The sequence below is a fragment of the Gymnogyps californianus genome, chromosome 1 (genome assembly GCF_018139145.2).
Source record: "Gymnogyps californianus isolate 813 chromosome 1, ASM1813914v2, whole genome shotgun sequence".
Taxonomy (NCBI): Eukaryota; Metazoa; Chordata; class Aves; order Accipitriformes; family Cathartidae; genus Gymnogyps; species Gymnogyps californianus.
In genome coordinates this window covers 150,655,729-150,676,987 of record NC_059471.1, presented here as the reverse complement: position 1 = coordinate 150,676,987, position 21,259 = coordinate 150,655,729, and the positions used below count along the sequence as shown (strand labels likewise).

Below are 21,259 nucleotides of genomic sequence, written 5' to 3'. Positions count from 1 at the left end.
AAACCACATTTACCCAAGCTTTTCCTCTCAGTTATTGTGCTAGTACGTGCATTTATTCTAATTAAAAATTTAAAAAATTGTAAATTATAGCTTATATCAATTTAATTTTGTGCTTGACACATTCCCAAAAATGAAGGATGACCTGGACAATTTTTTTTAGTTTGTGATATCTTTTAATTTCTGTTTTGAAGCATTGGACAACATACTTTTGGGATTGAGGGATTTTTTTTTTTAATGCCACAAACAAAATTGTTCAAGATAAAAAAGGGAAAACTGTTTAGTTTTTACAGATATGTCCACCTCTGCTATATAATATGTAAAAGTAAAATATTGCTATTTTATTCTGTGAGACATATCAGAGGCAAACCAGAAAGTTGGTTATAAACTTGGACATAAGTCTATATTTAGACTTCCCTGTCCTCTTCAATTAAAAAAATTTTTGTTCTTCAGATTTACATCAAAATTGTCCTGGATGATGATTGCACTTAGAATGAGATTTCATCTCATTTCGGTGCTTTACTTTTAACATTTCTTACTCTTTGTCTTTTTAAATAATAATCCAACCTATATTTGTTAAAATAAATTGGCATTTCTGTACTGATTTAATTCACTAAATTAAATCTAGGAAATTCCTCTCAACAAAGTGCAATTCCACAAACAGTTTTCATGTTGTTTTGCTGTATATTTGCATCTGCTTTAAGAAGCTTCCATAAATTAAAAGGTATTTCTTAGAAGATTGAAATGCTGATTTTGTAAATAGTGGGAAAAGTAGAGGTGTCTGTACATACTCTGTAAGCATGAGACTGGATTGATAGATGGAGAGATGGACGGAAACTCGCTGGTTTGACACTTCAAAGCAAACATCATGCTTCTGAGAGAGACCTGTAGGTATCTCATCTTTTCTGATATTACAGGGTAAGGGTACTTTCTCATTACAGTTCTGCTTCATCTTCATTAAAAACTTATCTCTGCTAAATAAGTGGTTTTGGTCAGTCCTTTGAAACATGACTAAGAACAGACTGACTCTGTTAAAAAGAACCTCTCTTGAAAAATTGATGCTATTGCTCCCCCCTCTTTTTCCTTGTATCTTTTGCTCATGACACAAGTTTTTGCTGGCCTTCCATTCAGGATAACTGAAGGCTTCACAATTCCGTGGGATAAGTTTAGAGTATCATACTGTTTGTTGGTAGTTATGTGAATTTATAGTTCTTTTTGTAAGGAAGGTATAAATTATTTTTTCCTTTGCCCATCTTTTCTTTCTTTTTCAGATTGGTCAGGTGAAACAGGAGCTGTCACGCAAAGACACTGAGTTGCTGGCCTTGCAGACAAAGCTGGAGACCCTCACAAATCAGTTCTCTGACAGCAAGCAGCATATTGAGGTTCTGAAAGAGTCTCTTACAGCTAAAGAGCAAAGGGCTGCCATCCTGCAGACAGAGGTAAAATGGGCAATTCTGTACTTACTGACTTTTCACAGAGAAAGAGATAAAAAGCATTATTTCTTTTCTTCTTACTTAGGTTATACAATCCCATAGCCATTCAATACTGCTCGTTCTGAGCATGTTGTATCTTTGATTATATGTTTGATTCTCTAGGCCAGGGGACTGATCGTAAAGACAAATATGTGTCTATAAGTGCACACATATTCCTGTGGATGAATGCACACTTGTATGACATGCTCCACTAACATGCAGTGACTAATATTATTTTTCCTAGGCACAGCTAAATTGGAAGTTGCAATGCCTGAGCTGGGGGCATTTATTTTCAATGACCTTGCAGAGAAAGGAAGAGCGTTCCAGTAGTATACAACTCACTGAGGCCTCACTACTACTGTCAGCATGTATGGGAACTCTTGCATGTAAGCCTGTGCTTACATCTGAAATATGGGCTTTCATGTTTTATGATGCATATTCCAAGATAAAGGAAAAATATTTTCAAAACTGTGTTTCAATAACAAATGCTCAATAAATTCCTATATTATGCAAGACACAAGTGTATAACTGAACATCAAATGGATAATAAGTATAGCATAAATTTATTGCTTCTGGACATTCTTGAAGAACAAGCGTGAAAAGTTGTGTGAAGACAGCATTTCAATCCCCTGGCTTGGAAAATTGTAGTGTTAGTAGAAGTCCAAAAGATGGCGGTCATGCATCAAAAAAATATTTGCGTTGTTACAGCTAAAACAGTAAAAAGCCAAAGGAGCTGTGAAATAGGCATGCAGAAAATTTATGGGTAACACTGGTAGAAAGATTCCACAAGAGTGTAAGAGAATTTATTTGAACTTTTTACTCTCATGTAGCTTTCCTTTAGCCATGTTCAGTGAATCTATGGGTGCACATGGCCTTGTCCACATGCAGAAATCAAGTTACATAGTAAATATCTTTTGATGTTCTAAGATGGCTTTTCTGATTGTTCTCAGATTTATGTAGAAGTTGAAATTGCATTAGTCAATATAACTGGGATAGTGTGCTAGTTTACAATCATAAACTTCTTGTTAAATTTGTTCATTATTTTGCTAGTCAGAAAAGGTACCCTAGATTCGTACATGTTTATTTAAAAAAAAATTACATTTCAAAATATCATTGGCAGTAGGTATTAGGTAAATAAACGTTTTAAAATGTAAATTGCACTGTAATTCAATCCATTAGTGATTGAAAAGAATATAGATATATTAAATCAAAATCACTGTGCAGTATTGTGACAAACCTACAAAGCTAGAAACACATTTCTCTTCTTACTTTTAAATAATAAAAAGTGGTACTTTTCTGTCCATGAGAGATGAAGTTCTTGAAAGAATGTACTTTATTAACAAGTTAAAAGACTTCAGTACATGGTCATAGTTTCCACTGTTATGGTAGGTAAACATATTTATTCAAATAAAATGTACGAAATTTGAACAAAATATTTAAAACCAAAAAGACTTGGTTATATACCATTGATAGATACTCTTGATAGTTATTCAGAACATTTTTATTTTATTTTAGCTGAAGGCCAAAGTAGTTTTTTTTAATATAGAAAATTATTCTACTCTCTAACTTGTAATATTACTAAATAATCATTGAGAATATTTGTTCTTCGCTGGGTTCTTCCAAATGAGATTCTCATGTAGCACCACAATACAGCACGAAATTGGATTCTTCCTCCGAAATGCGCAAACTCTTTTTTACTAATAAAAAGTGGCTGAAAGGCAGGGGGTGGTGTGGAAGAGAGAGAGAGAGATTTTCCATTTACTGCTTTTCGGTCATTCACATAGTTTGCTTCCAGATATTATAAGTGAAACGTAACAACTACAGTAACAGTGAAAGATGATTTTCTGTCTTTCAGTAAGGAGTTGCTGTGGAGCTAAAACATTAACGATACTGTTTTAGAATGATGTTTTTATGATAGATTTAATGGATTCAATACAGTCGAGCGTGTTCTCCACAGTAAGATGTAGCAATCTGGTATGGATTTAACACATACAAAGTGTTGATTATCAGGCTAGTCCATTGTATCAGAGTAGATATTTAGAATGATCCACTTAAGTTCCTGAGAATTTTTATGTAATTCCAAGAAGATATTTATACTTTTTGAAAGATAATCACATCTTTTTCATCCTTGCTGATGTTCTTGACAGAAAGCTCAACAATTAAATCATCATACAGAGTTACCTTTCTTCTGTCTTCACAAGTGATCCTCTCAAGTATAAGACTGAAACATGTTGATAAAATAAACATTGAGATGTTTGTCATTGCATCCTGTGATGTATTTGGGTTTTTTTTAAGGAAAAAGTATCTTTCTATACAAGAATTTTCACTGGGAATAGGGTAGGAATGTGAGATCCTGCCTGGCCTCACTTGTTAACAGCACTGGTCAATGTTAAAACATAACTAGCTTCTCTCAAGACACCTAGAGAGAATTGTGAGGAGGAAGAGAGGTGCGTTTGCTGTCATATATTGGCAGACATCTTCATAAGGGATTGGTATTTTAAAGTCATATTTAAAAAAACCTCTTGGGAGAAAAGAGCATACCTTCATAAGCCTCTGCCTTTTAGTCTTCTGTTAAAGAAAACTGCGGGTGGGTGGGGAAAAGGTGTTGGTATAATATCTCAAAAATGCATTTGCCATCTGCCACACTAGAACTACAAAGAACAGTGAGCTGTTTGTGGGGTGTTTATCTTGAGGGCTATTGGGTGGAGAGGATATTATGGTCAACTTTTCAATTTGTGAAGGAACCTTTAAAATAGCTCTAAAAATGTACAATCTCTTTGTAAACAAAACAAAAAATAGATCAATATTTATTTTAGAATTAAGACTTCATCCATATAAAGTTTGTGTTTTGCCCAATGAGCCCTTTAGCTTAGGTCAGTGCCAGAAGGTATGTGGCTTCAGTGGGAGGTTAAGTTAATCAGTGAGAGCATTCCCCTTTATTTTTGTATACTGCCCAAGCTGGCATGGTACTGTAATTCGTCTGTTCCATACAGTAAATTCAGATTAATATTCAGTAGAAAAATGAATCCAATCCTCTAGAAGTGTTTTATTTGCTCTGAGGTCACAGTAAAACATAAAATTCTCTAAGGGTCTGTCTTTATTGGGGCTTATACTGGCATTTTGAAACTATAGTAGACTCTCCCAAATCAGAGACAGTTAGGGAGTGGATCATGTTTAGTGACGAATGTGTAAATGGGAGCTGGGTGTCTCTAACAAGACTTATTGGCACCAGCTACATGAAGACCTGGGCTGACACCTGCAAACATTAAGCTCAGCTCACAGAACTGAGTTCACCGTGTTTAGGTATTTAATACCTTGTGCTAGAGATAGTGGAAGAACAGTTGAACTGATTTCTGACCTGAGCAGGCTCTGGAATCAGTACCTCTGTCCTGCATTGAGTTTATGACTCTAGCAAGAACCAAATAGGCTCTGCACAAAGCCAGGTGTGTGCGCCTCTGCTCCGTGGCATAGTGATGTAAGCTGACTAAGTTGTCCAGATAACTGGGAGCTGTATGTTCATAAAGAATTCACTCTCAATTCTTGTACAGACCGTACTGGACATTGCTGCAATTTGTATAAGAAGGTGAAGAGTCAACTCTAACATAATTAATAAGAAAGATCAATGTCAAAAATAGAGAATTAAGTCTTGTGAACTACCACTGCATTCAAAATCAATCAGTAAACATAGCTTTTAAGTCTTAATTACAGACTATGCTATCAGGAAAACAGCTTAACCCTTTTTGTGTTTATATGATAAGTTTGCAAGATAGTAATAGAATGTTAAAAACCTGATACTTTTTAAAATGTACTCATTTCAGGTACCTGGAGACTTCACTTAGCAATATCTACGGTAGGGTAAAAGCAACTTTCACCTCGCATACCGAATATAATTTTATGTCTTCCTCTGTGCATTTCTCAGTTATCTTTGAATTCTGAGTGCTGACATATAGAATTACTTCAACATCTACTTTAAAAAGTAGCTGGCTCTTGTTAGAAACCATAGCAAGCTCTAAACACATATTTCAGGATTGATATTCTGTCTGTTCCTTTTGCTGCCATTAATGTAGTCATACCAACAGAGAATAAAAATTCTGAATTTTGCCATTACAGGGAAATCGAGGCTTGGATATGACATAGGGGAGATTGTACCTTCTGGTAGAACTGATGGAGTATGGCTTGGTTCACTGATCTAAATCTGTAGTTTACCCATGGTTTGAACAGGTGGCAGGTAGACGGGAAGAATCACTCAGTCTCAGGAAAAGACTAGAGCACTAGTTTTTCTAGGCATCACTGACATCTTCCTAAACCTGAGTGGGAATCACCAGTGTCATAATACCCTGATTGCTACTGTACAGTGGAGATGATGGTAAAAATGAGAAAAAACAACATGTGTGCAACCTAAGTCCTGTTGACTCAACCTCCTGAGTCAGTTCTGAAACTCACTGTGGATTTTTGAAAATTTTAGTGATTTCCTTAAGCTATAAGTTGGGAATGTTCTGAAAGCTAAGATGGTAATTACAGAATTCAAGATTTTAAAAAAGGCTTAAGAATAAATTTAAATTAAATATTATGTCATTTATTGTGTTTATTCTGATAGTCATTGGAGCTACTAATGTACTAGTTTTTCTTAAAAATTTGGAATTCTACATGCTTAGTATATGGCTATACATATTAGGAACAGAGTCATAGAGTATTATTTACTGCTACTGGAAAATTCTGTGAAGACAGATCAATGGTTCCGAACACAGTTTTTCATTCATCATGCTTGCAGTGAAGAAATTTAAGTCTTAGGTATGGTACCCAGCTGAAGAGAGGTACCTGTTGTGTACCTGTAGCTAGGAAGGCTGTTGTGTTGAAGGTGGCAACAAATGTGGTTATTTTGCTAAAGCTTCGTGGGAAATTGGATGGTACGTACAGGTCAAGTTTGCAAGCCCATTGTTATATGAAGGACTAGCAGTTGCCTGAGCTGTACGGTAAGATTTTACTTGCCATGCATAATTAAAAACATGGCAGTCTATTACTGTGAAAGCAGTTAGGTTAACCCAGGGTTAAGATAACATCATCCAAGACGCAGAAGTCAGGAGAAGGGGCGTCAGCACCTCAGTAGCTGTTTGCCTAGTCGTTTCCATGTGCAGAGAAAATCTTAAGCTGACTTTGTTGAAGTTGGCATCACCTGACTCCCACAGACCTCAATTCTTGTCACTGTGGGAGGATGCCATACATAAACTGAGCTGACATGAATAAACAAGTGCAGTGTTCTGCCAGGAATAGTGCTAAGGTGATGATTGTGTGTCCTGCCAGCCTTTGAAAATACTCTTGAAAGTGTTTTCTGTGGTTTCCTAGGCAGGGACCTCACACAAATAAAACCAGGAATGCAATTTACCCCAAACCGTAAGCTAATACAGAGTTCAAAGAGAATGATCAATCAGAAAATGGAAAGCATTCTGTGGATAAATTTCTGTTTGCAGATGTTCTCTTTTCACTTAATACTGTGCTGTAGGCATCTGGACTGTCTCAAATATTTTGCAACACAACTGTTGAGAGTATGTGGATTTTCTTGTGAGGGAGATTTTCAGTTTCCCTTCAAGAATTAATAAAAGTGACTGTTAGCTTTAATATTAGAGATATCCAGAGAAGAACATACCTAATCAATCTATAAAACTGCCTGTTTTTAAAAAGAAGACAAAGCCTGATCCACCTGCTAAACTTTTCATTACAAACACTGGCAATCCTATAAGTCATATTTGGGTAGTACCTGGTACTCTAATATCACTGCAGAATATACTGCATGCCCCACTTGCTGGGTGAGAGGTCAGGAATGTGATTTTAATAACGTATGTGTAAGTGAGAAGGCTCCAGACGTAGAGGTGGCAGCGGGATTGCAATGCTGATGGGGAGAGCAGGGCAGTTCTTTTCCCCACTGGCAAGTGCTTATTGCTCTGTGTAAAAAGAATCAGACAAAACAGCAAAGGATTTTGTGGCCATAATATGCTGTAAATGTAGAGCCTTAGAGGCAACTTTTCCATTAGCAAATTGAAATAAAGTGGAATTAGAATAACACATTAAAACTAAGTGTTGCTCAAAATACTGTAAGCATAGTGACTACCTAAATTCTTTCCCTAGCTGGAGTTGTCCAAGTCATCTTTTCACTTCTTGTCTCTACTAGCCTATGCTGTGCAGAAGGACCAAGAAATTCATTGATCACCCTGTTTACTCTGTGTGACTGATGTCCTGTAATGGATTCAGCTAACAAGAACCAAATCTGATACTGTCAAATAAGATTAGCAGCCAAGCTGGCAGATTTGAGCTCTGTCTGAATGCTGAGTGGATAGGGGTCAGTGGGTTTCTTTTGGTATCTTGAGCAGGTTGGTGGTGTTGGATTTCTTATTCCACAATGGTCTTTGAGATTAGTCTGTGCTCTGTGGTGACCTTATTCTTCTCATCAAATTTATATTCGGATAGCTCTGATTCCTTCTCCCATTTCTTTTGTCTTGTGAGCTCTGTGTTTCATTTGTGTAAGAGAAATGCAGAAGGAAAAGCAAAAGCTTCTCAACATGCAATTTTGAAGTTTGAGGATACCATAAAATTTCCAGAGTGCGCTTCTAAATTTATTGAGGCCATGGGAGCTCTAAGTACGTTTGTGTGTCCGAATTGCACCCACAGTATCCTGTACTGTGTCATTTGTTCCATTTTATCTTTAATGTAAAACTGCATCCTGCTGAAAACGCATGTTACATTTAAACTATTATGTTACTATTTAAGCCAAAATATTCTTAGCCATCCTAAGGTAACCCTCTTTCCATGTTTTGATCTGCAGTGGCTGCAAAGACCTCTGCTTTCTTTACCTCCAGGCTCAGCAAATACTCTGATTAAAACCTAGAATATAAAGTGACTGTTTGGTACTAAGAGTCAATGTTTAAATCTCTGAACATTAGTAATGTTTCAAATAAAGGAGTCAGTTTCCCTACATATGAGAGAACTTCTCAACAACAGATTGTGTTGGCATCTACTTTGAGGAAAAAAAATTCCAGACTTCTATCTTAGAAGACTGAGTTATGTCAGAAGTATGATTTGAGATTTTCCAAGAAGGAACATTAGTCTTATATAATTTGGGAATAAAACATTTGATTATTTTTACTGTTTAGTCTCCTACTACTTGTGATAACTGTTTTATCACAAGCTTATGTATGTTGAAGTCTTAAAGTAAGGGATGTTAGTTTTCTGAATCTATTTGTAGTTTGACAGCACTCACTCCCTTGTGGAAGTGTAGTTTAACTTTTCTAAAATTTCTCTCCTTCAGTGGTAAACAAACCCTGTTTCTGCATGTCTGAATCTAGGTGGATGCGTTACGATTACGTCTAGAAGAGAAGGAGACTATGCTAAATAAGAAGACAAAGCAGATTCAGGAGATGGCAGAGGAGAAGGGGACTCAAGCAGGAGAGATCCATGACCTCAAGGACATGTTAGAGGTGAAGGAACGCAAAGTTAATGTTCTTCAGAAGAAGGTAAGATTGTAGAGGTCTAAGTCAGATACACATCTCTGATGCATCTCGATTTCTAAGTCTGTCAAAAAGTCTGAACTAGAATTTACATTTTAGAGATTAATGATTGAGTCCATTCATGTAATGGGAAGACGGTGGATGATGAATTTCAGTTTGAAGTTTTGAAGAGAAAAATAGAATTCAGAGCAGAGGTGTTGCCTTTCAGTGGTTGCATGTGCTGCTTCTGCTTCCATTTCACTATTAACAATGACTGAAGTATTTGTAGGAGGGCACATCATCTGAAAAATCAATCCTTTCACACCCAGCACCTTAACAAAGCTGCACTGATTTGAAGCATAGGTCACTGGGTGACTATGACTTCAGTATGTGACTAAATGAATGAGGGGTTGTATCAGTAGAAGCAATTAGGATGATTCCTCTGTAACTTACTGAGAAAAGTTCAGGAAGAACTTTGTATAACTTTCATTAGAAATGAAAGTTTTATCATACCTAATATTTCTTGGGAACTGCTAGAATAGGATTATCAGGGTCCAGACTATCCTGCATATTTCTCTGGATAAGAAAATGTAGACCTTATCAGTGAAATGGGGGAGGTCTGGATAAGAAAAAGTAAACCCTGTCAGAGAAATTAGGTTTCCCAAAGGGCATTGAGTCCTAGGGCAATGAATGTCATTATGGATGATCGTTTGCAAATTGCACACAATATATCCCACATTGCTGCTACGCATGATAAAAAGAAATGCATGTATCACAATAAATTTTAATTTACAGAATATTTTTTCCTCTGTATCTTTAGAGAAGCTGCTCTTGGAGCTTGTATTCAATGTATTAGGCTGTGAATGGGGGGGGCATTTCTAGACCTTTAAGCAATTTGATGGAATTCTTGTGATTTTAATAGTTCACAATATTGATTAATTTCTGACGCCTGGCCAATGCCTTTTCTCCTAGTATATAGCTATGAATCACGAGGGTTTAGGTCATGTTCAGTTCTGTTACATTAAACGTCATGCAGGAATGGAAGTTCAGGCATGGAGTTTAGCCATAAATAAGTCATTAATAATTCTAAAACAGAGTCCTAATTCCCAGTCTTCATGGCCTCATTTTTTGACTGTTCATCTTTTTAGAAACACTTACAGATTTCGAATTTTTGTGCTGTGCTTTCTTTTTGTTTTCAAAATTGGTCATGCACACTCCAAACATTGATTGAGATCCTAGCTGAATGTTTAACCAAGAAGTGGGGAATCTGACATTTGTGTAAATGTTAAATGTCAGTAAGGTTGTTTTACTTCCTTTTACTCTTACACTGTTTTTTCACATGTTTTCTTATTTGCTCTGCTTAACTCTTCATAATGACCTTTCATTGGTTCATTTATAGGCAGTGCTAAAGGTTCTCTTTTTACTCATTTTTTTTATACTTGTTTTCTTGAGAACATTGTAATCCCTATTAAGACAGTTTCATCTTGTCTCTTCATGTGGCTAGCCTATTTTTTGAGGTTCGTTTGCTGCTGCTTTCAAGTAAAAGTACCTGGTCTCTTCAGATTGGAAAGTAAGGGCCGAGGCTTTTAGATGTAAAGGTTTTGAGGTCTTGTTCTCCTAGATAGCTCAACAGAGCATAACACTACCATAATAAACTGCAATTTCAGTTGTTTTGTAAACCTGTCTCTGAGCTTCTTAAACAAAAAAACCATATAACCTATCTGTAGAAAAATATCTATTTCCTGCTGCTAACTAGAATCACATGCAGAGATTTGAATTTGCTTCAGCCTTGAAGTTGTTGGAACCATTTCCTTTAACATGAACAGTTAAATTGTGAGGTTTTTAAATCCAAAGGTTATTTTTTCAGTTTCTATAACTAGCGAACTTAGAATATTTTTATGGAGAATCCAGCTGACAATACTTTTATCTAAGTTTTGTGATGCAATATGGAATTTCTTGTTATTTTTTTGTATAGCCTAGGGTAAATGAGCACAAATTCAGTCCTTTAAAGTTTTAGGATTGATGTCTTTAACTGAATTTTTTAATTGGTTCTCCAGACCTGGAATCTAAGACTAGGTTTGGGATTTTCTATAGATTGGGCTTTGCATTTTCTTGTTCTCTTTAGCATTTTTCTACAGAAAAGCAGAGCTTGAGAAAACACCTAAGGAAGGACAGGTCTGATTTTGTCTGTATACTGTGGAAGTCATGAGAATCTGCATAAAATCTGTTTCAGGTCCTAGAGAAAATTATGAAGTCTCATTTTTGTGATATATATGCCTGTCCTTTTTTGACTGCACAGATAGCTATTTCTGCCCTCTGCCTGGAACTTTAGAAACCTGTAGCTCCTCTCATGTAAATGTTTTTCTCTTAAAGCTTGTAAACTGTGATTTTACTTTCTCTTTTTTGCATTTCTAGAGTGCACTTTCTTATGAAAGTCTTCTGCTTTATCCAAGTGCTGTCTTTCAGACCGTCCAGGACGGTTCAGAATTTTATTATCATTAAAAAAAAAGTGCAGCCTTTAAACTTTTGCCTCCATGCACAATAGTCTTTTTATTCCTCCAATTATAAACTGCTATGTTCAGACAGATCAGGTTTTAATCTGTGTGTTCTAATTGAAGATCTGGATGGTACAGTTTAAAGTATCTTCAAAGGTCATAGATAGTAGTATTTTTTTACTGGCTTAGTTATCTGATTTTAAATGCTTGTTTTACGTTTATCAACGTGATTTAAGTGGTACTTAGGCATTTTAATTGAATACAGTGAAAGACTATGAAAGACATGTGGTACGAAAAAAGCTTTTCCTCTTGTGTGGTGGTAAGAAATATTTTTCTATGGATATTTGGAAGCAGCAGCAGCATCCTATAACTGCTGCTTGCAGTTATGAGGAGGTACGGGGTACAGGTGCTGGCATGTTGAAGGAATTTAACCAAAATAAGAATTGGATTATTAGATACTATTCAATCAGTTTTTACCAAGTAATCTTCCCTCAGCATATACTCAGATTTGAGGATATTTTTTAAATGGCTACTCTAATGAACTTAATTTTGAACACTAATATTTTTTTTAATGCTAGGTAAAAAGAAAATTTGTAACAAAAGCTAAAATCATAAAGACGTTGAAAAGAAAAGAATTTATTGAAAAATCATTAACTTGCATAACTTACACATTTAGGAAAAGTTGTTTACTTTCTTTTGAAGTTTAGAGAGATCACCTCTACTAGTAATGTAGCCATAGCCAAATGATATATGGCTATGCTGGGCATTTGGACTTCTGTTCATAATTTTTTTTTATTTTCTGTGACTGTTTCAGATGTGTAATCACCTATTCTGATGACACTGATAAGAAATTGTTTGGTGTGGTGCCCAAAACTGTGCTGTACTAAATTTCTGCAATTTCTGTTGTTGAAACAAAAATGATTTTAAAATGCACCCTGTTGGGTCTCTGTTTGGATTCATTGATGCAGGCCACTGCATAGTTTGTTTTATGAGCTATTAATATCATTGTTGTATTGATGAAAGGTGGTGAACTGGAAAGTATACTTTGCGGTCATTCTAAAATCCAGATGAAGAAAGTAATGAAAGCTTACTGGCCGATTAGAGATTAAATAGAAGACACAGAAGAAGATTATGAGCAACAAAGATCTGAAAAATTAACATGACAATTGGCATCGCTACTGATACCCAGTAGGCACCAAAATACATTTTCCAGGTTGCTGAGGAAACCACATGCTTCACATTTTAAATTCTGGAATCTTTCCAGTTCTAAGCTCCTACGGTGATGCTGCTTGGTAGCACCTTTGAGACAATAGAAATAGGCCAAATGCTAGAAATTTTGAGACTACAGAAATGAGTTTTAGCTTTATGTCTGAAAATTTGATGCAAAAACTTAGTTTTATAGAGTTTCAGGATTTTTTTTTTTTCTCGTTTCATTGAAAATAAATCTTGCATAAAATCTCATTTTAAGTTGTTAGAACTCCAGGCAAGGGGAGAATGTCAGAAAATAAAATAGGGACCATGCTGGGCAAATTTGAAATCTGAATCTGAAAAACATTAAATTGTGCTTTCTTATTCTCTTTCCCACATCTGTCTATCTGTTCTGGTAGACCAGGATGAAAAGGAATACGGGAGGGGGGGGTGGAATCGATACTTTACAATCAAAGCATTTGAGAGAAATAGCATTTGGGACAAAAGATAAGTAACAGTTACTCTGAAAGAAAAAAAAAAAAAAAAAGGCAGTGAATCAATCACTCCTTGCTTTGGGGAGAGTTCATGTTTTGTCTTGGGGAGGAGGGGTTAACACTCCCTTCATTGTGCAATGCATCTGCAGGCAAATAAAATGCAAGTTTTAGTGTCTGAACATAGCAGTGTTTTTTGGCAGCTCCCCATGCGCATGTGATAATTGACCTGTGATAAAGTAAAGGAAAAACACAGATTTTTTTTTTTTTTTTTTTTTGTGTGTGTGTGTGTGTGTGTGGCTGTGCTGACTTGTTTAGCTAGTATACAGGACGACTCCAAATGCAATTTTCCTGCTCTTTTGGGTAAGAAGCATTGCCTGTCTCCAGAGGAAATAAATGCCCTCTGCTTTTCACAAAGCTTAGAAAGCAAAATAAATATCTTACTCTTAATGATAAGAAATACTGTGTGGCAGGAGAGAGGGGCTATAAATGGGATCTATAACTCAGCTGTTTAAAATCAGTAGTGATCATAGTTACTACAACAGCAGTGTTTGTTTAGTATTCCGAACTTTAAAACTCAGTGTTTGTACTTAAAGATTGTTTTCTTTCCATTCCCTCATCTGTGAAGTAGATTTACCTCCTCAGGCAGCTCTTCTGCTCCAACCCTGAAGAGACAAGAGAGCACAGAGAAGGAACTGCATTTTCAAACATTTAATTCAGTTTATGGTAGTTTCATCTTCCCTGGTGTGACCTTGAACTTGCCTACTAGATGAATGAATATATGGTTTTCTAAGAATTAATAAAATGCAGGCTGGACTTTTAGATATTCCTTTGAGACTCTCTACGATGACATTTAGTGCTTAAAAATCCTGTAGTATTAACGCTGTAGGCAATGGCCTGTTCAAACCTGCAGCGTGTGTCTGGGTCTCTGGTTGTGCAAACTATACAGAAAAGAACAAAGTAAGACTGTCCCAGCAAAGATGGTCTGTGTGTACATTTACAAAGTGGGTGAGCATATGCCCTCTGATTTAAGACTGGGTAATTTTTTGCATCTCTACTATACTTGTGGACAAGCTTACTCTCTGCTTTTTATGTGCTCGAATCATGAACATTTAAGGAGGAGCACCGTACAGTGATCTAGGATGATATTAGTCTGCTCATCAGCCCAGCTTCTGCAGGGAGGTAGAAGGAAGATATGCTGGGCTTTCTGCTCAGCTAGGACTGGTGAAATAGCTACTTTTCTTCAGGAACTCTGTGGCTTAACAAGCAGTGCAAATACAAGAGTATTTCTGTAAATATGTGTCTCTGTCAGAAAAAGCCATACTTCTGCTCCTTGTACTCCAGGTCTCAAGGCATGCCACTGAACTGGTTCCAAACCCAGTTCAGAGATTTCAAACACCACAGAAAGACCTAACGTCCCCACAGGCTTGTGCCTGCTTCTTTATTAAAACTGACAGATGTGACCTCAAAGAAGTGTCCTGATGGGTCATGGGGGACTTGTCCCTCCATGTCCCTGAAGGGATATTAGACCTTTCTGCTGCTGCTTTTTCTTTCATTCAAGCCTTTCTGTAATAGGCTTGCTAACTACCACTGAACATAACAACAAAGTTGAAATTTGTGGCTCTTAGAAATTTCCAGAAGCTGTTCTGTCTAATTTGTTACCCTGTGTCTCCAATATGCTAGAGTCCCTTCTCTTTTCAGGAATATCCTCTCGGAATTGCTTTACCATGTGGGATGGGATTTTTAGATAGAGGTATTATCTTCAGTTAGAGTAATAATAAGAAAAATTAAACAAGCTTTTAATCCTTCATCTCTATCAAAATACCACTAGATAAAATCTTGTGGTAGCAATGGAAGTGCCAAAGAAGACTGGAGAGGTTTCATTATGTGAGTTCAAATTCAGCATAATTATCCTGTGAGATTTTTTCATTTCTGCCATTCAGGAAGGAGATTAGTTGTTTAATTTCCACGTGGGAAATGAGGACACAACACAAAATTTATTTTCACTTTACAGTGAGCCATGACCACTTTGAAAATAGGATCTTTACCCTTCTGTTTTGACATTCAACTTCTCTGAGAATCCGTTGAGACTTTTTAGAGCAATTGCAGTCCAACTCAGATGGCATAGTGTGTCTTTTTTTTTTTTTTTTTTCTTCTATGAATGTCTGGCTAATAAGACATTATTAGGGCAGGGGAACACCTCAGTTTCTTCATACCGCTTTTCAGCTCTTCGCTAGTTTAGTTTTAAAGGTGACTGATTACCATACAGATCTTAGAGTTTATTACAGCAACTTCAGGTTCAGTGTCAGCAAGATCCCTTCCCTCTCAGGAGAGGCTTTAGCCCATGAGATTTGTTCTTTTTTGATTCTTTCTGAGCCATATAATAACATACATTTTTCTGATTTGCAATATGGGTCCTAAATGGTCCACAAGCTTAGCTTCAGACAGTATTTTTCAACAGCAGAGAGTCCATAGTTTATGGGTGCTGGTAGAGGTGACAGTGTGTTCTCCAGGGACTGACCCAAGGAATATACTTTTGATCTTGTTGCCTAATCCAAATCAGTCATGGCAGATGCCTTGTAGCTTGAAGTGCACTCCAGCATTCTCATTGTAAGGGCTTTTGGTTTCCAAAGGCACACGCATTTCATGGCTCTAAGTTTTTTGGTGCTGTTATGGCCGTCACCAGTGAGTTCATAGCCTATAGTAACAGCTATCTTGTTTAGGTTATACTAAACAGTACATGATCACTTGTATTAATTGGTGAAATTCCCTTTTGTCTGTTGGATACTTCGTACTTACTTATTGAAAACAATAAATTGCCTCCTGGGCATTCTTGGCACTATAGTGAAGAGTTTGAATTGCTTTATGTCATTAAACCAGAAGTCAGAGACTTACTACAGTTGTCCTAAGCACAGACTTCTACTGCTGAAGAACACTGTAAGACTTTTTTGCATTGAACATCAATAGAGGAAGCATGAGACTTTCTATTCCTAAGGATCTTTCTTCAGTGCATTTATAGTTTTATGGCAAATTGTCTTCACAGAATCAGGGAATGGTTGAGGTTGGAAGAGACCTCTGGAGGTCATCTTGTCCAACCCCCCTGCTCAAGCAGGGCTACCCAGAGTCAGTTGCCTAGGACCATGTCCAGACAGCTTTTGAATAGGGTTGCATAAGAATCACTTTTATTGAACTTCAGAGCAGTGAAATCTATGAATGAATTTACTCATAGGTGCCTAAGGTGCCTAATGCACTTGAAGATTGTTTAGTAAATTATGTGGGACATCTATACTAGTGGAGGAGGCATAAGTTAAACTTGAAAAATTGATTTTACACAAAACATTTTATGCTATTACAGTAACTTTTCGTGCACAGTTGTGGCTACCAATGCAGCAGCTATGTTAGAGGAACCTACTGGATTAAAAATAAATTTTTATGCCTGCCTATATTATAAATTAGAATTTGTAAACTGACAGTGTGCTGCTTTATTTTTATATAGCCCCCTCTTTTGCTTGGAGCATTTTGTGATACCACAGTAAAAATAAAAACATCTGGATCATATATAGCGCATGTACCTGTATTCCCAGATGTATGGTAATATTCTTTTAAAAAATCAAATGTTGTTCTGATGTGTGCAAAAGATAGCAAGCCAATTTCTTATTTTGAGATCTAATAATGTAAGGAACATTCAATTTATATTGATGTTATTAAAGAATCTTGCCTGTTGCTTTAGTAACTGAAGTACTTGATTTTTTTTTTTTCCCCTGAAGAAATGAATAGCCACTCCTCCTTTTAGATAAGTAGGTTCAAACGAAGGAGGAAAACAGGACTGTGAGGTTAACAGTGTTAGTTCTGTAGTTCAGCTATTGTAGCTGGCTAATGTAGGGTTTTAAACTGATACACATTGCTGTAACAGTGTCACATAAGATTGATAGCAATAGTGAAGTTACAAGAAAACTCCATTGGAGTTTCTGGTATGATCTGCGCTCCAGCGTTCCAGAAAACTGAAACCACAATTCAGCAAATCTGTCATATACGGAAGGAATCTTTTTTTTTTTTTTTTTTTTTTTTTTAGTATCCCTCAAAGAGGAGCAGTCATTTTAATATTATGTCCTTCTTGTGCCTTGAGATAACCTCCTGATTGGCAAGACAGAACATTACTCATAGGTAGTGGGACTGACAAATTCTGGTTTCTTGAAGGGATCTGGGAAAACAGCCAACTGTGGGGCCTCTTGGCTTCATTATAAATTATACATGTAGTTTTTCTGGCAAGATAAAGCTAATAAGCTTTGTTGGTGTAGTCACTGTCGTACTAGACAAATACAAAGTTCCCTATGATTGAAGAGGCAGGAAAAGGAAGGGCGTATGCCATTTTTGAGGTTGCTTACATCAGTCTTCCTCACGTGGCTTTTCATTGCTCTCTGGGTTGCAAGACTTCACAATTTCCAACGCTTTGGTCACCAGGCGTCTAGGCGTTTTCTGCCCCTAGGGGGATTGTCTGAGCTGTGTCTGGAACAGACATTAGTGATTGTGTTAGCCAACTTAGGGATCTTCGCTAGAACAAGGAAGGAGTAATTTTTCAGTTTAAATCAATGATTTCCTGGATTCAAGAGTGAATTTTGAATCCACTAGGCTAGACAGTCTTCTAAGCTGAGTCTCTGCACAATATTTATACAGTCATTAGGACTGTCATAAGGCACAAGTATATGAATAGCTTTCAAGCCTGTGATTTCACTTATCCAAAGGATAAGAAAACTGGTCAGTATGGAGTAGTGTCACCAGGAGAAACTAAGATCACCTTGTCCCAGAATAGCATGCATTTGGTAATTAGGATGCTCCTCTGCATGTTGAAGGGCTTACGTACCTTCCAGCAAAGATGGGGGCGGATGGTTTTAAACACAGAACTACTGGATGAAAAGGACCACTCTCTGTCCCTTCCAGCCTTCATTTCCAGTAGAGATTGGAGTGTTGAGTTGCTTAAATCAGTGTGTGGTATAAAATGGGAAAGAATATAACCAAATGATGGTACTAATTTAATATATTGGGTTCTTAAATTCATAGAATTTTTTTTAGCAGGGGCCATGAAAGAATTTTATTTGAGAGTTTGATATTTTATCACCTATCACTGTGTGTTCTGAAGTAACTCCGTAAGAGCAGTGATAGCTAAATACTGAAGAATGCTTGCACTTGCTCTCTTGCACTTGCTCTCTCACGCTTGTGTTTAGTATTTACAGTATGATTTTCTAATCCCTTCCTATTCATCAGTCCATATCCTTTCTAGGAGAATGAAACAGGACAATCACAGTTGACTGGGCATGTTTTACACTGGGATTAGAAGCATCGCTCCTTTCCAGAGCTCTCCTCTCTGGTTTAGGGCAGATTTACCTTACAGTATTTCTTTGATCGCTTTAATAAATCAGTGATTTGGACAAAGTAATTCAGTGTCTGAATCCAAATCTCATTTAAAATCTTTGTTCAAGTTGTACAGCCTTCTGCTTGAATGATCCAAAATGAGAATGTGAATGGAGTCTAGTTTGCTGTGAGGATTTCCTTTACAGGCAACATTAAATCCCATGTTCCCATCCTATCCATTGGTCTGCCTCGATGTTTGGTCTTTTCTGCTCCCTGATTTCCATTCTTGGGTATCTCAGTGCTGTGATGAGTTAAGCCTTTCCTTTCTTCGTGTCTTTTCTCGTCCCCCTTTTTTCTGTAATGGGAGTGTGATATGTAGCACTGTACTGTGGGCGTATCTAAGCAGGAATGTGTCAGTAGTTATAGTATCCTTACTCTGTGTAGAACGAAAATAAAAATCTAAAGCAGGTCAGGAAAATAGCATCAGTATTCCTCAGTATATGAGATCAAGTTGCCATAGAATGAAGAGTGTTTGTTTCACAGTAATAATCAATGAAACACTGTACTTGGTTTATCCAAGTAAAGAAGTTTAGTTCATAGTATAGTAAGTTTTTCACTTGACACTTTTTAAATGTTATATAAACTTGTGAAGCTTGAGCTATTCTAAAAGCAATGTCACAACTTAGTTTTATTCTGCTTCTTACAAAACAGAATATCAGATCTAAGTTAACATTTACTGGTTCCAATTTTTTCCCTTGTTTTATCAGCCTTCCACAATGAAATAGTTTTGGTTTTCCTTATTTTGACTATTGGGAACCATCAATATGAAAATACTCCAAATTATAGTATTTGTATTTTTTCTGTAATGAACTTTCCTAAATCAAATCTGGGCACATTTATTGACAAAGTCTTTTCTGGGACTTGGAACAGGAGTGAGAAAATGTCCCCAAACTAGTTGGGTTTTTTAATCCATTTGTATTTGGTAGGTCTTAGGAGTAAAACTTTGGAAAGCGTAGTCACAGAGGTTGCTTCATAATGTCAGGACACAAGCTGAAAGGAGAATTAGCATGATGTTATTCTGCATGATTAGGCCAGGATTTCAACAAAATGGATGTTATCCATAATTAGATTGTGAAATAAATTACCAGATGATTTCAGTTATGGTTCTCAGTGTAAGTGACATTTTAACATACATGAAATAAATGAGTAATATATAAACTTAGTGTTTCATTGAAAAGAAGAAGCAGAGTCTAAATGAATTTGTTTTGCTATTTATGATAGCAGTGTTCTGTTTTGAATTACTTGGGTGAAAGTATTGCACTCCAGTTGGAATCAACAAATTGTCTTAACGAACAACCCAGGTTGAAATCTTGTTGGTGGTGGATAATGAATGCGTTCTCTTACCTGAGGAATACCAGCAAAAACAAGGGGTCACCCAGTGAAGCTTTAAGATAAACTAGCGATAGAGATTTTTTTTGTGGATTATGTAATTAACCATATGTACTTAACAAACTGGCTCACATACTGCCAAAACAAATCTCTTATTACCAGCTTTTATACTTTTGTTATTTAATTGCATTTTACATATTGTCCGTTCATATTAAAACCTGTATGCTTTGAGACATAACCAGTATCAGCAGGTTGGAGAGTGCCTCCCCCCTGCACCCCTCACTTCAAAACCCTCTCCTGTATTGGCCAGTGTCCATGATAGGATTTTACAATTCAAAGACTCAGCTTTTGACTAGGTTAGGCTATTGATATTATTGAACCTCCTCAGAATGACGTGATTTCTTAACTAAATTTAACTGTTTTACAGCTGTCTAAGGATGTGAGTCATTCCTAATGCGTAATTTTTTCTAGGCAAATGCTTTGGAACTGAGACAATGCTTAAGAACATATACATTGGCTCCCCTGAAAATGTGAATTTCAGGTCATTTACCAACTCAAAAATCAATCTTCAGTCTTGGGGTCCTAATTTCTTTTTTTTTTTTTTTTTTTTTTTTCCTTTTTTTTTCCCCTGACTTGAATTATGCTGGAGTCTCCTTAGAAGCTTGTAAGGAAAATGCCTGTCAGTATCAGTTTTCAGAAACAGCAAACTTTAGCAATAGGATTGTGTTAGAAGGTTTGAAGGAAATTCAAGCTATTTACTAGCAGGACAGAAGGATTGCAAACATAATAGTAATATTCTGATAATATGATTTGAAACATCTGGTTTAAATACTGTTTGCTATAGGGAGTACGACAGTACAGAAAAAATTCTGTACTATTCGGAAGATACTATAATTACAATTCAGTTTATGGTGACTGTTCTTGTTAGTTCTACGTTGCAGTGATCTGTCAGCAAGCTGGTGCTACCAGAGGATGATTAGGTATGCAAAAGAAAGGAGGACAAAAGGAAACAAAGGGATGGAAATAAATGTCCTTAGAGATTATTTATGTAAACATAGATGAACTATTTTTCTGGCTGATATAAATCTACTTGCAAAGCACCTTTGTATGAAAAAGCACTGGAAAGAGAATAGTCTTTTGGATCAGTGTCAATTGTTTGTTGCTCCTTCACCAAAGGTACAAAATAATTAACTGTCTATACAAGTTAAGTCAATTTTTGCTGTAGCAGCACTTCTTCCTGCATACCATTCTTTTCTCAAGTCAACCTTATTGCATAAGTATGTGTGCAAAGTTAGGTCAAGAATAAAGCATTAATTGCATTAGGTGTCCTGCAGTTCCTAGATTTTTTTTTTTAAGCTTTATTTTCTCTGTGTGCAAGTTTCTTCCTTTTGAAGCAGTAG

At 36.4% G+C, this 21,259-nt stretch overlaps 1 protein-coding gene across 3 annotated transcripts in view; it reads left to right on the top strand.

Moving 5' to 3' along the window:
* The window catches only part of ERC1 (ELKS/RAB6-interacting/CAST family member 1), a 293,596-nt gene that overhangs the window by 77,178 nt on the left and 195,159 nt on the right, over positions 1–21,259 (top strand). For all 3 annotated transcript variants that reach the window (XM_050909774.1, XM_050909763.1, XM_050909781.1), the window contains 2 exons: positions 1,269–1,436; positions 8,807–8,974. In XM_050909774.1, the coding sequence (XP_050765731.1) occupies positions 1,269–1,436; positions 8,807–8,974 (336 nt within the window). The remainder of the gene's footprint in view (positions 1–1,268; positions 1,437–8,806; positions 8,975–21,259) is intronic.